The sequence below is a fragment of the Bufo gargarizans genome, chromosome 5, assembly GCF_014858855.1.
Source record: "Bufo gargarizans isolate SCDJY-AF-19 chromosome 5, ASM1485885v1, whole genome shotgun sequence".
Taxonomy (NCBI): Eukaryota; Metazoa; Chordata; class Amphibia; order Anura; family Bufonidae; genus Bufo; species Bufo gargarizans.
Window position 1 is genome coordinate 86,803,811 of NC_058084.1, and position 16,496 is coordinate 86,820,306.

At 44.7% G+C, this 16,496-nt stretch overlaps 1 protein-coding gene across 1 annotated transcript in view; it reads left to right on the top strand.

Annotated features, from left to right (window-relative positions):
• The window catches only part of SDC2 (syndecan 2), a 104,171-nt gene that overhangs the window by 83,978 nt on the left and 3,697 nt on the right, over window positions 1-16,496 (top strand). Inside the window, exons 2-3 of the mRNA XM_044293615.1 lie at window positions 12,481-12,589; window positions 15,062-15,204. Coding sequence (XP_044149550.1) covers window positions 12,481-12,589; window positions 15,062-15,204 — 252 coding nt within the window. The remainder of the gene's footprint in view (window positions 1-12,480; window positions 12,590-15,061; window positions 15,205-16,496) is intronic.

Genomic DNA, 16,496 nt, shown 5'->3' on the forward strand with positions numbered 1-16,496 from the left:
ATGCGCCCAGGATGGAGGAAGAGAAACACAAGTGCAGGAGAGTTAATCCATTCTGAAAAATGCAAGGTCTTTACTGTAGCTCGTTTGTCTGCCTTACTGCGAAATATTAACTCGCTCCCGTAAAAATTCCTATCTGATGCAAATTTTGGTTCAAATAAAAATGTCAGAATCGTAAAGGGGTTGTTGACCCCCAATGTGGTCACAGTTCGGGAGGGATTTATACTTGCCTCATCTCTACCGCTGGGTTTCAGTTCCTTGGCTCCTCTGCAGATCACCGGTCTCCCAACGTCAACCTCCAGCTTGACACCGGTCATGTGGCCGGTGCTGCCAGTGACCATCCACAGAGGTGACCTGTGTCCCATATGTCACATGACAGGCATGGGGCAGACATCACCACTGCAGCGGCCAAGTGACCCTCGTCAAACCGGAGGTTGGGAGGCCGGCCATTTTGTAGAGCCGGCGGAGGAGTGAAGGAGCTGGAATCTAGTGGCGGGGTTCAGGTAAGTATCATTCACGCGGCAGGTCCATGTAAGTGCAGCGGTCTCCTTCGCTGAACGAGCAGCTGACTGTTGGGAAGGAGCTCTTCTTTCCCGACAATCGGCTGTAAAATCGGGACGTGTAAACCCCGCCTTTAGAGTATCTACTTTAAAGGGGTATTCCCATCTCAGACAATGGGACATATAACTAGGATATGCATTCATTGTCTGATAGGTGCAGGTCCCAAAGTGAAGCCGGCCCTCCGTTCATTTCTATGGGGCCACCGAAAATAGCCGAGCTCTAGCTCGGCTATTTCAGTCAGCCCCATAAAAATGAACGTGAGCACACTGTGCTTGCGTGGCCATCGCTTCCATTCTCTTCAATGGGGCAAATGGAAAAAGCTGAGCTAGCGCTTGAATATTTTTGGTGGCCCTATAGAAATGAACTTTGCCGGCTCAGTTTACAAGATAACGGTGGGACCTGCACCTATCAGGCAATGGGGGACTATCCTAGTGATATGCCCCCACTGTCTGAGATGGGAATACCCTTTTAATCGTACAGTTTTTTTTTTTTATCCACCAGGCATATGAATGCTTTGCCCTTTTCTCCTGGCCTCCTGTTTTGTCCTGATTTCCTAATCAACTTGTGTTTGACAAATAGTCCATGCTCGAGCTGTTTTACTCCTGTAATTGAATAAGTTGGGTGTTAATCAGAAGTTTGCTGCCAAGTGTTAAAGCTATAAATCAGAGGTTCATTCAGAGAAGATGATAAAATGTACCTTCCTAGGTGTCTACAGAGTACACGGGGAATCAAAGCATGGCAAGGTCTGGGCTTGGTGACCCTACTACAGTCTTCTGTTCTAGATGTTTTTTTTTTTTTTTTTTATAGATGTTTCATGTCAGAAGGCATGCCACCAATGTCTCTCGATCGATAAACAATACCTGTTAATTATAATGCCACAGATTCACATTATAATATTGGGTCACTGCATGTAGACACCCCCCACACATTTCATGCAGTCTTCATTGATGTAAATTAAAGAAGAGTCCACCTTTACCTCTGGCAGTTAAAGTCCAGGACTGGAAACCCTCTGTTCCTTTCCAGAGATGAAGCTTTATTTGGATTTTCTGGCCCAGAGACAAGAAGTATAAGAGCTCTTATCCCAATGAAATGTAAAAACATAATATTTTTTTACAACTTTAATGGCTAAACCCACAGTTGATGAAGCATCACTGAGATAAAGGAAGTTGATGGGGGACCCATGGCAGGACCAGAACTATTTCTTGGACCATTCCTAAGAATGAATATCTAAATATAACTAAATGTTACCCATGGGTTTTTGCACAAGTTCAATTTTTTTTTTTTTGTGGTCACCACTCCCGTAATGGTAATTTCATGGAATTGTAGAGTTCTATAGTGAGTTATCAAGCCATGGTGTAGAGTCACTTCAGCCATGAAATCCGTTGAGACTTGTGCTATTGACTAACAAGTACTTCTACTCAGTTAGAAACAGACTGTCCTGATCTGTCCATACAACACTCTTAAGGTATAGCTAGAAAGAATCAGTAGTTTAACGTTTCTGGCTTAGGTTGCATGTCCTTATGAGAAAATCTGATCACAAGGGTCTCACCATTTGGAGCCTTTGCAATTAAAAGGGTTTGGGGGGATTTTAATATTGATGACCTATCCTCAGGATAGGTCATCAGTATCAGATCAACGGGGGTCTGACACCTGGCACCCCCTCTGATCTGCTGGTTGAAGAGAAGGCCGCGTGCAGCGCCAGCACAGCCTTCCCTTCATTGTTTACCTGCTTGCCGTCGACATTGCATCGGTTAGCAGGTGTAATTATAAGAAGCGGTATTTAAGGGTATAGGAACGAAATGTCCCACGGCTTCTTGTAATTACACTGTTCGCCACTGCGATGTCGACGGCGAGCAGGTAAACAATGAAGGGAAGGCTGCGCTTGCACGGCCTTTTCCACCAGCTGATCAGTGGTGGTGCTTGGTGTCTGACCCCTGCTGATCTGATATTGATGACTTATCCTGAGGATAGATCATCAAAATTAAAATGATTGCGACTTGGAGAACTGCAAAGAGCCTTGTAGTATCTGCGCTATGGCAGGGAAAATGAGTACTGATAGAGTGCCCATTGAAATAAATAGATGCACGTTGTTTTTAAGGGGCTTCTTCAGTGCAGAAGTGCCAAGCATTGCGCTGGATTCAGCTCTCAGCTGAGCTAATGAGGAGGTCTCCAGAGTAGGTGATCGTCAGACAGCTCCTCATGCCAACAAGGGCTTGGCTTAAGTCAACGACCCATTTCCAGCTGAGCTGCATTGTAATGAATGCTGTGGTTGATTTCAAGGTTTTCCTCCTGAACATTACGGTATCTGTTACCCTGTTGACTAAAGCACATTCTTTCACTGGAAAATACTTAAAGGGGTTGTCCGGGTTCAGAGCTGGCACCCAGGCACCCCCCCTGAGGCTAGCATCGGAGCATCTCATGCTCCGATGCGCTCCCGTGCCCTGCGCTAAATCGCGCAGAGCACAGGCTCTTTTGTTTTCAATAACACACGGCTGGGCGGTAACTTCCGCCGGGCAGTGTGTTCCGTGACGTCACCGGCTCTGATGGGTGGACTTTAGCGCTGCCCTAGCCATTTTACTGGCTAGGGCAGCGCTAAATCCCACCCATCAGTTCCGGTGACGTCACCGGGCTTCCTGGCAGCCCCATGGAGAGCCCCGGTACGTCACCGGATCTTCAAAAAATGCCTTTGCCCTGCGCGATTTAGCGCAGGGCAAAGGAGAGCATCGGAGCATGAACTGCTCATGTCAGGGAGGCTGCCTGGGTGAAAATAAGGGCATGTATGGATCCAGCTCTAAACCCGTACAACCCCGTTAGAGAAAAATAGTCTCCAGAAAACCTCTTAAAGAGGACCTGCCACCTCCTGACATGTAGTAACTACCTTCCCCATGTAATATCAATTCTGTAGCATCTATTCTTATGATACACTGTTGTGCCATTCCTTCATTATTCCTATTAGAAGTTATTGATTAATTACTAGCTGTCTGCAATGAAGGTCCAGGTGGGTGTTAGCAGTTGGGGTAGTGTCCCTGCACAGTCAGGCATTATCCAATCAGTGCTGCCAGTGTCAGCCTGTGCAGGGAAACAACCCTAGGGCTCACGCACTCGGCCATTGATCGGCCATTCTGTGCACCGGGGACTGCAATTTGCATTCCCCAATGCACGGGCAACATCCGTGCGGATTCCGCAGACTGATCCAGACCCATTCAACTTGAATGGGTCTGTGGATCCTCCGCACCGCTAAAAAAAGTAGTGCATGCACAGTTTTTTTGCAGTGCGGAGGCACGGACAGAAACCCCACGGAAGCCCTCCGTGCAGACCCATTCAAGTGCTGCAATATGGACACGGCCAGGCAACGGCCATGTGCATGAGCCCTTAAAGGGAACCTGTCACCAGTTTTTAACCATAAGAATCATCATCATCCTGAGATAGTTCTCCCCCGCCCTAATCATCCTAGGGGTGTTTTTTTTTTTTTGTGTGTTTTTTTAATTTTATATAAACACCTCCTAGTACTACTTTTACAGTCCACTTTAGCTTTTTTCAAGTTATGTAAATCAAATGCTTACCTCATCACTTCCCATTCCTTTTATAAGAGTGACAGAATCTAAAGATCCTACCCTCCTCCTGAATTCACGTCCCAAATCCCGCGCATGTGCAGAACCAGTCCCCTGACTCACTGCTGAAAAAGAAATCTAGAATATTCTGAAGTGCCGATATTCGCGTTAAAATTTAGCGATTAGAATATTCGCGATCAACACTGCTACTGATCATATAATGTATACTGCGCAGCTGCGAGACTTGGAAGAGAAGGGGTGGAGATGAGCAATCGTAGAGGGTGTGTATTCGTTTGTGGGCATGGCTGCACTCCAAGAGTCAGAGAACGCTGGACTCGTCTCTGAAGCATGGAGGAGACAGGACTCATCTAAGGTGCATTTACGTATATGGCGGGAATATTTATTTTAGGTTTTTCTCTTGTTCAGAATTGATTTTAATATCATTATTAATGTATTAAAACGTATTTATAGAAAAGTGAGTGGATAAATAGGCTTAGAAAGTGATGACAGGTTTCCTTTAACTGGTAACTACCATCTAGACCTTTATTATAAATTGCTAGCAATTCTATTATAACTTCTAGGAACATCATAGAGTGATGAGAATAGATGCTCCAGATTTGTTATTACATGGGGGATGCAAGTAGTTACTAGAACAGACATGTCGGTGACGGGTCCTCCTTAATATGTATCTGTGTGATCTCACCTCAAATATATGCATATATAATATCAATATAATATAAATAACCCAGGCATCTGAGATCCTGTGTGCGCTCGCGGTAGACAATATCTGGCATTTGGCCCCGTTCCACAGTGTATATTGGCACAGAGCAACTTGAATCCCTGATAATGATCTCTTTGAAAAGTCAGGCTGGGTATGAAGCCAACCAAGCAGATTGCTGTGAAGCCCATGTTGATCTCGCCACATGTTCTAAACCGCCGTTCTCTGGATGCAGTATACATATATACCAGTTATAAATTTGTGCCCAAGCTGGAGGAGCAGAGGGGTGACCTAAAGCTTCTGTCCTCCGATGCAAAATCTCTAACCGACCCCTTCCAACCTGCTATGTGCCAGTTACGTTTCTGGTGCCTTTTTATATGGCAGAGGGGAGTCCTAGGCTTGAGCAAATCGACCTTCGGATCCTAGATCTGAAGTCGATTCGTTCAAATACCTCATTTTTAATGATGTTTTTAGTAAAATGGATTGCCTCAGTGGAGCCAAAGTCGCACGAGACTTCAGTGAATTCCTACTGTATTCCTATCTACGTAATTTAAAAACAATTTAAAATCTGACTCCAAAGTGGACTTTGGTATCGAGGTACCAGCCAGCACCAAAGTCCCCTTCGGATTCCTATTTTAAATAGTTTTTCAATACGCAGATATGAATATAGTAGGAATTCAGACGTGTCGCGCGACTTCGGCCGAAAAGAACTTTGGCTTCATGGAGCCAATACATTTTGATGCTATACGGAAACAAGTGTTTGAACGAATCGACTATGGATCTATAATCCGAAGGTCGATTTGCTCAAGCCTAAAAGGGACTTTTGGGCCCCCCCTCAGGAGCGAGGCTTGGGTGCAGCTGCCATTTTTGCACGTCTTATAGCTTTGTCACCCTGGGTACACCATTAGTGCTCTTACCCAAGAGCGACACTACCCTCATTTGTCTTTTGTGTCTCTGTTGATCCCTCAATCCCTGTAGTTCTGAAGAAATGACGTAAGGTTTTTGTATTTATTTTTTTTTTAATTGGATGAACTGGGCGTAATCACTGTGCTCTCACCTCGCTGTAAAGCAATAAATCAGCTGTTTGGTGTGAGATCACACGATTACACGAAGCTGTAAATCACTGCGTGTCAGTGGAATTAATGGTGCAACATGTGAAACTTCAAGGGTCAGGGAAGACGGTCGTGAAGTATTGATCCACGTCTTACAGTTTCAGAGGCAAACACAGTGATGTGTGTATAAGGGATTCGATGACTGTATGATGGACCTGGGGATTATGTTGGATGTATACTATTCTCTTTATAAATATCCAGTTTATGATGCAGTTGCAGAAAAATTTGTACTGGGTCTGTCACATCAATACTCTTGAGTTCTGTAAATGCCCTGGGTAAAGCAACGTGACTGGTCTGTGCCCCATCAGCATCCAGCTAATGGGGCAATTGCCCTCCCTACCAATACTTCTGGTGTCCAGGGAAGTATGGAAGTCCATTGTGCTGACCCACTGTCTCCTGTTCCCCAGACTTCACTGAATGAGGTCAGAAGGACATCCAAATGAATAATTTTAATTTAGAATCCCTCAACCATTTAATTGTTTCGCACACACACACACTAATGGTAGCCATAGCCTTAAAGGGGTTGTCCAAGCCTTTACAAGTGGTGGCATATGTAGTGTGTACGGGGGTCACCAAACATAGAAAAACACGCATAGTTGATAAAGCCGAAATAAACGTTTATGGGGGGAAGTTAGTAGAAACACAGCCCGCAGTCATCTTAAAAGAAGGGGTTGACCAACCCTTTACCAGTGATGTCCTAAGGAGAGGCCATCACTATCTGATGAGCGGGGGTCCACAATAGCTCTGGCGTTGGAATTACACAGCTCCACCCATTGTGCAGTAGATGTTATTGCAGTGCTGTATCCGTTGAAGTGAATGTGAGCAGCGCCGATTTGGCGTTGTCAACACCCAGCACTCCCGCTGATCAGCGCTGCTCTTCAACGGAAGCAGCACTGCAATAACATCCACTGCACAATGGATGGTGCTGTGTAGTTCCAACGCCAGAGCTATTGCAGACCCCCACCGGAAGATAGGCCATCACTTCAAAAGGGTTGGCTAACCTCTTCTTTCCTTCCAGCTGAGCCAGTTTGATTGACTGAAAGCTGTTTCTACTAAATCCCCCCATGAATGGGCACTTCGGCTTAGTAAATAGTGTGTCTTATTCTTTGTTTGACCCCTCCCTTACACAGTAGATGATTGGCAAATACCACTGAAATTGATAGTTTTGACGAACATTTGAATGCACATCTTACATGTTCCACAGATGTTGGCTTGGGCAGGGTGGGCCCAGGCTCTAATACCATAGTAGGCCGCAAAGGTCCAGGAGAAAACCCCCCTTTTGGCTGCCTTTAGTGCCAGTCACTTGTTTCTATTTCTTTGAGTCAAAACCTTACTAGACCTTGATGTAGGGTTTGGACCTCCCAGAATAATTTCCTCTGGTGGACCCAAGGAACCCAAGTCCGACACTGGGCTGTGGTAATGGGTGGTTAATGACATTGAGGAGTAATGATCTAATAGCATTCTTTTTGATGGTTTTGCATCATCTGAACATACACTGGACATACCCGGTGTTAGTGTGAGAACTACAGGTCGTCTTCTCTTCTATTTTACTCTTTATGTTTGAGCTGAGTGACTAGTGAAGGCGATGTATTATTCTCTGATATTTTCAAAGCCTCGTCTGATAAAGGCACGCCGGTGGGGTCATGTCTGTGGAGTGAAGTAATGAGATGATGAAGGTAATTAATCCCATTTTGTCAGGTACTGTGGTACCTCTTTAATCCTACACCGACAATGATCTAGAAGAAAAGCTGGTTCTGCTTTTGTTCATCAGACAAATATAAAGGGAAAGTTGGTAATTGGGACTGGCGTACTCCCGGGAGCAGAGAGAAGTGTTGTGATCAGAGCAGCTACAAACGACCAAAATAATATGAGCAAAAACTGATGGCAAAAGTATCTACAGCATTGCAAAAACAGTGATTTCTCATTGCATGAATGGTTATGAAGCTGCTGTAGGGCCCAATATCTAAGGGGGCCCATCTCTTTCTGTACATCGCCGTGCATATCATCGTCCAGAAGATCTGTCCTGCATTACACGTTGATATGAACGATCACCGTGTACTTCTTCATTTGCCCTGTGTTGGAGGAATGAAAACACCATGGGCCAGATTGATCAGTAGCTCAAGTCAGAATAATGGAGTAAAAAGTTGCAAATTTATGCGCAATCGCTTAAACTGCGCAAGAATCTGCGACTTTTATTGGCTCTGCACTATGATCGCCAGTTTTCTGAAAGTGGGCGTGTTTTCTTATGTAACTGAATCTCTAGACAGATTTACTATTGAGACTATTTAAAAAGTCACCAAAAAATGCACAATTTCACTCTAGTGAGGACCATGCTTATCTTATGCGACTTTTTAATAGAACATCCGACTTTTTCGTAAAGATGTGCGACTTTTGTAAAGCTGCTTACTGACGGATAAACTGCTACCGTCAAACCACATTTATTACAGTCTTAAAGGGCCGATCATAAATCTGACTTGGCTAAAACTGACTTTAGCCATATGTGAAAGTGGAGTGAGCTGTCAGTCATGATAAATCTGGCCCCATGTGTCCTCACAGATTAGAGCTCACTGCTGGGGGACACTTTGTGATCAGCTTATTGTCATAGGACAATTGGGGATTCTTCAAAGCAGAGAACTCCTTTAAGGCTACTTTCACACTGGCGTTTTGGTTTCTGTTTGTGAGATCCGTTTCAGGGCTCTTACAAGCGGTCCAAAAATGATCAGTTTTGCCCTAATGCATTCTGAATGGATAAGGATCCGCTCAGAATGCATCAGTTTGCCTCCGATCAGTCTTCATTCCGCTCTGGAAACTGACACCAAAACGCTGCCTGCAGCGTTTTGGTGTCCGTCTGACGAAACTGAGCCAAACGCATCCGTCCTGACACACAATGTAAGTCAATGGGGACGGATCTGTTTTCTATGACACAATCTGGCGCAATAGAAAACGGATAGGTCCTCCATTGTGTTTCAATAGTGTTCAAGACGTCTTGACTATGTTAAAGATAATACAAACGGATCCGTTCTGAACGGATCCAGACGGTTGTATTATCTGAACGGATCCGCACCAACCGCGAGTGTGAAAGTAGCCCAAGCTGGTCATGCACATCAGACAAATGGTAGCCAAACCTAACAATAATATAATAGCTATGGGGGGCCCAAATTCAACACCCTCATCTTTTTGCCATTACACATGCAGCCGAGCAATCTCAAGTGTTATTTCTTAAAGGGGCTGGACCATCTCACATATTGGTGGTATATCCTAGCAATATGTCACTAGTGTCCGATAGGTGCAGGACCCACACCTATTTCTAGAATGAGCCCCCCCCCCCCCCCAAGTGAATGAGGGCACATTTTTTATGACTTTCAAGCTTCTTTGCTCAGTCTTTCCGTCATACACTCTACTTTAGAAAATCTTTAAGCAATGTCCTCACTCTCCTGGGCCAATGCTCCAGTTTGGTCTGGGCCAGTAAATGCTGCTTCCAGTTGTATCTACAGTACTTCTGTATCTGTAAAAAAAAAAAAAAAAATGCGAAAAATTATGACTCTACATAGTATTGTCCTCCCACATCAATATAATGCCAGTACCCCAAGTGATTTTGGAGTCTAGCAGCGCCCTAGGTAATGAGTAGTAATGACCTCCCCCGGGCCTTACAGCCTGTATTCTCCTAGTGGACACAGCAACAGCTCTGTGTGAGCACGTACATGGCCATGCTGAGCCAAGTGCACAAGGGCCTGAATGAAGCTGATTTTGATAACTTTATCTTTAGGGAAATTCCCCAAAATGTGTTGTTTTTTATTTTTCAAAAAAGTCTAGCATTGAAAAATATTTTTGAATGAAATTAGCTCCCTTCGCACGGAATGTAATGCTGCATGGTTCGGACATAGCGGAAAGGTGTTGCAGCGATCAGGGCCGTATCTTTAGAAAATGGAGCCTTTGGTAAGAAATGAGGGGCCCAGCTGTTTGCCGTATTTAGGTGTATATGATTGTACATGATGACTCCAGATAACATGGTCTTTCTCTGTTGGTTTTACATATGGTGAGCGATATGATCGCTCTTCAGCTAGGCCCTCATCTTCTCCTTAGTGTTTATAGCATTAGGCAAGGGGGGTGCACGGCGGCCTGTAGTCAGTATTGCAGTACTACATCGCAGCCAATTTCTGAGATGATGATCCAGGGACTTATTCCGATTCCATATTTTGAGCCGCAAAGGTATTTTTCCTCTAATATGGGGCGATTAGCAACCACCTCATAGAGGATTGTGCCTTCCTCTGGATCATCACTGGTAGATTAAACATTGGACTAGATGGACCTGTGTTTTTTTTACATTTTTTTCAGTCTTATTTATCAGCTGTATCTTGCGTTGTGACCCACAATTTGCAGCGACAAGACAGTCAGCAAAAATCGATTCTGCGCACCCTCATTAACTATCATTCGGTACAATTAGCAGCACGACATTTGCGATCTTGCTGTCCCACAGCCACTAGTCGCTTAGACTTAGGCTACATGTACACGACCGTGACGTTTTTTGCAGTCCGCAAACTGCAGATTCGCAAAAAAACTGAAGCCTCCCGGGTGCCGTCCGCAATTAACGGAACGGGCGGCCTATTGTAGACATGCCTATTCTTGTCCACAAAACGGACAAGAATAGGACATGCTATATTTGATGCGGACTGATGCGGACAGCACTATTGGAGTGAATGGGTCCGCATCCGAGCCTCAAAAACTCTGGCTCAGGTGAGGACCAATACAGCGGTCGTGTGCATGAGGCCTTAGGCTTCACATCTCTGGCATGCTTGATCCAGTGGGCTGCAGCATTAGTTTTAAGGCCAGAACCCAGGATTTATGCCGGAACGCAGCTGGATCCTGTTATAGTCCATGAGGATCCAGTGGTGAACCGTAGAATCCAGCAATGCCGGATCCGGTGAAGTCCGGTGACAAGTTGTTCTCTGGAGATGTGATGTGAATGTAGTCTGAGCACATCTGCATTTTCCTTTCCTGTTTTGAGATCAGTCATAGGGAGGAAAACACCTCAGTTTTGTCCCCACTCATTGTCAATGAGGACAAAACTAAACAAATCGGAGCGAATGCATTCCGTTCCGTTTTTTTGGGCGTTCCCATGCCGGATACAAAACCTCTGCAAGCAGCATTTTTGTGTGCGTCATGGGAAACTGATTGAGACGGATCCGGCATGAAACACAATGTAAATCAATGGTGCCGTTTTTTCGGATCAGTCTTGTTCATTTTAGAGATAAAACAACCGGATCTGTTCCGAACGGATGCAGTCAGTTGTATTAATACCGAGATGCGTTTTTGCTGATGTGGAAGTAGCCTTATTTACGCCACTCTGATGGTTTCTATCTGTCTTCACACTGTTGGTCCTAAAAAAGCACAGTAATCAAAATGCCCGTGGGAACGAGTCTTTATGGACGGCGACCCTCTGCATTTATTGGCTCCTATGGATTAGATCCCCGTCTGATTTGAGTTTGGAAACTTCTGATTTTGTGAAGGAAATGAGGCGAGTCCTTCTGCCCGAATAGTATGTGAACTTTACAAGTGCTAACAGGTTTCATGTGCTTTTGCAGAGGAGTAGCCTGCATTTTATCTAGAGTTTCCCTTTTAATTGGCACCTGTGGGCATAGTGCAGCCTTTGTTTATCCCTTGTTATAGCAGTCAGACCAGAGATTAAGAGGCTTCTTAATTGATTCACAGCAACATAAATCTGATATTTTTTTTTTTATTCCTTTAAATCTACATAGGTGCTGAGGCTTGTCGGTGTTAATCATTTTTGGTACTGTCAAACAGCATGACATTTTATAGATTCATTTGTTTGATTGTGCCAATAACTAAGCAATTGTTGCTTGCAGAAATACACCGGAAGACGGATAAAATATTGTTCCGCTTCAGCAGTTTCCAAAATGTATTCACGTAGAAGATAAATGATTACGACGTGTACCTTGGGGCTCGAGCAACGCCTTTATTTTTCCATCTGACTTCAGTATTATTAACATTCAGGAGTGTATTTGCCTGACTCGTTTTTAAAGAAGGCCAAGTATTAATTCTTAAAAGGGTGGTGTCACCTCAGACACTGGCGGAGTATCGCTAGGACATGCCACCAATGTCAGATAGGTGCGGTTCCCATCCCATCTAGAGAACCTGAAGTGAAGCCCCAGAAGTGAAGGCGCACACGCTGCAAATGAACGATGTGCTCTCCATTAATTTCTATGGGAGTTCCGAAAATAGCCGTACCAGCGCACTTGGCTATTTTCGGAAGCCCCATAGAAATGAATAGAGAGCGCATCAAGCGTTTGGATATTTTCGTAACTCTGATATAAATGGAGGACAGCCGCGTACGGGGTCCCGTTGTGGATATAAGAGCGGGTCCCACCTCCAGAGGTGGAACCCGTACATATCTGACATTGGTGGCATATCCTAGCGATATTCAGTTTATATCTGAGGTGATACAACCCCTTTAAGATATTTGTAAGCTTTCCTGTGGCTTGCTGAATGTGACCAGTTACAATGTCCACCTCTGATTTTACAGATGGTGGCCACGACATCAGACAAAGACTTGTATATCGACACTTCAGTTGAAGAATCCTCCGGAGTATATCCAATTGATGATGATGACTACTCATCTGGGTCTGGCTCAGGTAACTGTTAACATTTTAAAATCATGCTCAATAAATGTTGAATTCGATTTCCATATTAGCTACTGAGCATCTGCATTGATGTTTGTCACTTGGTGCCCCATACCCATACAGTGCCCCTTCCTCATTTGTAATTAGTTGAAAAATGGACGGCTGGCAAAGAGCCACAATGGAAAAAGTTGGCAAGAGAGCCAAAACCCCATTGTCAGTCTCTCAATGGAAACGGTGCATGAAGTTGTCCAGTCTTCTTTCTAACATTTTATGGTCCATGACAAAAGTGTTCCTCAAGCACCAAAACCTCTAGTATTACTGCTGAGTAGGGATGCTGCCATCTGCTAGTATATTGGTTTTGCCTTTTACTGCGAAATGGTAAAGCAGAGGATGGTAGAAGCCGATGATACAGGCATTGTATGTGGCACTATAGTTGTGATGGCCATCACTATCTGATATCACCTAGGTCCTTCATGTATCACTCGCCCAAAGAAATGGCCACTTGGCTTTCAGAAAAACTTTGAAATAGCATCATATCAAAAGTTTAGATCGGTGAGGGTCCAATTGCCGAAAATCCCCACTGATGACTAGAACGAGGAGATACAGTGCTTGAATAGCACTCTTTCTCTTCTCGTTCTGGCGATCAGTGGGGGTCTCAACACTTTGACGCCCACCGATCAAAATCTTTGATGGGACGCTTTGACATATCAAAAGTTTTGTCAAAGCTCAGTGACCCTTTAAGGACCATGGTTTAGGCTTGGTCTGTATATCACCTGGTAGTGGACATACTGATAGACACCAACTTGTATTGTGCATTCACTAAAAGAAGCCTTGGTGTTCATTAGTTATGTAGAATGGATGCTAACGCTTTGGCTGTTAAAGGGAGAGCATATTTGGCCTGCACATGGTTCTCTCTCTATTTGCCTTATAATGAGGGACTTTCAATGTACTATAACCATAGTTAACCTACGTAGTGGTGACCTTTACAATATTTTGTATGTTGAAACTCATGCATGAATCCCCATCATAATATCTGGAGTTAAACAAAAAATGTTTAGCCTTGATATCAATGAATCAGTCCTCTTCAATGATGGCCTTTAAGGCTGGGTTTTCATTTAAAGGGATTCTGTCACCTCCCCTAACCCAAAAAACGATTTTAAAGCAGCCATGAAGCACAGCTTACCTTGATTAGGTTGTGCCCTTTTATCTTGTAATCCGTCCAGCAGTTTCTGCAAAAAACGACTTTTATTCATATGCAAATGAGTCCTGAATGTGCCCAGAGGGGCGTTTTGTTCCTCTTAGAGAGCCCAGTACCGCCCCTCTTACAGTGCCCAGCCCGCCTTCCTTGCACTGTCTAACCGCCCCCAGCCTCTCCTCCCTCTCCTCCCCCTCCCTCACGCCGAACGAAGTCTCGCACAGGCGCAGTACCCACTGAGGGCTGCCCCTGTGCGATCAGCAGGAGACTGAGGGCGGCAGCTTCATCCTCGTCACTGGGCATGCGCCGAGCCCAGTGACGTCCGATGCTCGCTCTTCCCTGCTGACTGAGGGAAGAGCGAGCATCGGACGTCACTGGGCTCGGCGCATGCCCAGTGACGAGGATGAAGCTCCTGCCCTCAGTCTCCTGCTGATCGCACAGGGGCAGCCCTCAGTGGGTACTGCGCCTGTGCGAGAAGTTCGTTCGGCGTGAGGGAGGGGGAGGAGAGGGAGGAGAGGCTGTGGCAGGCTGGGGGCGGTTAGACAGTGCAAGGAAGGCGGGCTGGGCACTGTAAGAGGGGCGGTACTGGGCTCTCTAAGAGGAACAAAACGCCCCTCTGGGCACATTCAGGACTCATTTGCATATCAATAAAAGTCATTTTTTGCAGAAACTGCTGGACGGATTACAAGATAAAAGGGCACAACCTAATCAAGGTAAGCTGTGCTTCATGGCTGCTTTAAAATCGTTTTTTGGGTTAGGGGAGGTGACAGAATCCCTTTAATGGCCATGACACCCACCTACAGTGGCCAACAGCTGCAGAAATTTGCGGGTTAGCGGAGGTATTACTTTCAAACTCGTGCACTCATTGGCCACCATGGGTGAGGTTTCGACCACTTTGCAGCCAGTATGTGGAAACCCAACCATAAACATCTGCTTCCAGCCTTCAAGAAACGGGTAATTGAGACTGGTTACATGTTTTTGTTTTTCTGAACCCCAGAGGGAGTAGGATTTAGCGCAGAGCATTATAGTCACCTAATGTACTCAGAATACATGTAAAGTTTTTTTTGTTTTTTTTTTTGGTGGCCATTTCGGTCTAATAATCAATGATTGCACAAATCTCTAATATAAGAACCTTGACAAATGCCTCTGAAGTATTAAAACTTAATTTAGAAAAACATACAGTAGGGTGAGAAGGGACCTGGTCAAATTCTGCAGAGTCTGCAATGTACTGAAGCACCAAGAACTGCATTTCCATAGTATTTGTAATATTCATGGTAATGTCTTATCAGGGCTTGTAGACATTGATGACCAAGACCTTGCAGCACAGCTTACCACAGTTAGAGCTCTTCCAGAAAGTCCACCCACCAGTGATGCTCCAGTAGTGGAGAAGACTACGCCAAAGATGCAGACAAACATAGACGTAAATCCAGAGGTATGTCCAGCCTCCCACATACGTGTATTTTGAGGCACACAATGTTTTTTTTTATTATTATTATTCTTTATCTTTATTTGTTGTTTTTATTATTATCATCTCTTTTATTTATTAGTTATTGTATATTCTTTTTCTGGTTAAAAAATAAAATTGGTTATGAGAGACTTTTTAGAATATAATTATTGTAGTGATGTCCAATTTAGAATCCTTAGCCTTTTTTTTTTTTTTTTTTTTTTGTCTGTCCATTTTTTATGTCCATTAAAAAACCAATTCATTTCTTTGGCTCAGGATAGATAGTGTCTTAAAATTACTCCAGAACACACACTTTACACAGGGGGCAGCAGGGCCTATTGCTCCCAGCGTGATTATGTGATGTCACCAGCAGCGGATTGGGAACTTAAAGTGACCCTGGAAAAAATACTAAGAGGACCCCTTTTTGTAATAAGATCCAAAATGATGGAAGGCAGGGACAGCAATACCATATTGTGGCACGTTATACCACCCCAACAGAGTCAAATACCACAGTCAATCACAAAATACCGCCAGCAGCAAAAATTACATCCGCCAAATTTTCCTCTGGCCGGCCATGAGGAGAGCTCAGACGTACTCCTGGTAAATTTCCCTGAAAGGTCTATGGCCAATCCGCCACTGGATGTCGCAGTCCTGGGAGTTTCAGGTCCTGCTGCCTTTTTTTTTAGTTTTATGGGGGGGGGGGGGGGGTTGAATATTTTTAAATCCCTTCGTGCTACTAATGTACCTGTTTCTAACAGCTGTTATACGGGTGCACTTCTGTTTAACCGCCCATTAAAAACCGGATCATTGATTTCTGGCCGCATGTCTTTTTTGGTGGCCGCTATTTACCATGCAAATAGACTGCAGTCATGTGAATATGCCCTAACTGTGTAGAATGAAGCAGCTGTTGTTCCACCTGAGGAGTGTGTGGTATTAAAGTGGGGGCAGCTTAGTAGTATGTAGATACTACATTACATAGTAGGGGTTATGCCAAGTTTTCAAGTTATCACTTATATACAGGATAGGTGATAACTAACTGATTGGTGGGGGTTCTATCGCAGGGATTCCCTTCAGTCCTGAGAAAAGGGTTCCCATTCCCCCGTCCTCATGGACGGGCAGGTCGAGCATGCTCAAATCCAGCTCTATTCATTGTGTATGGTACCGCTGGAAGTAGGGGAGCGCTGTCTCTGGAAATCCTCTAAAGAATAAATGGATCGACCTGCCACCCCATAAGGAGTGGGAAAGGGACCCCTGTTCTCAGGATTGTGTGGGGGGAATCC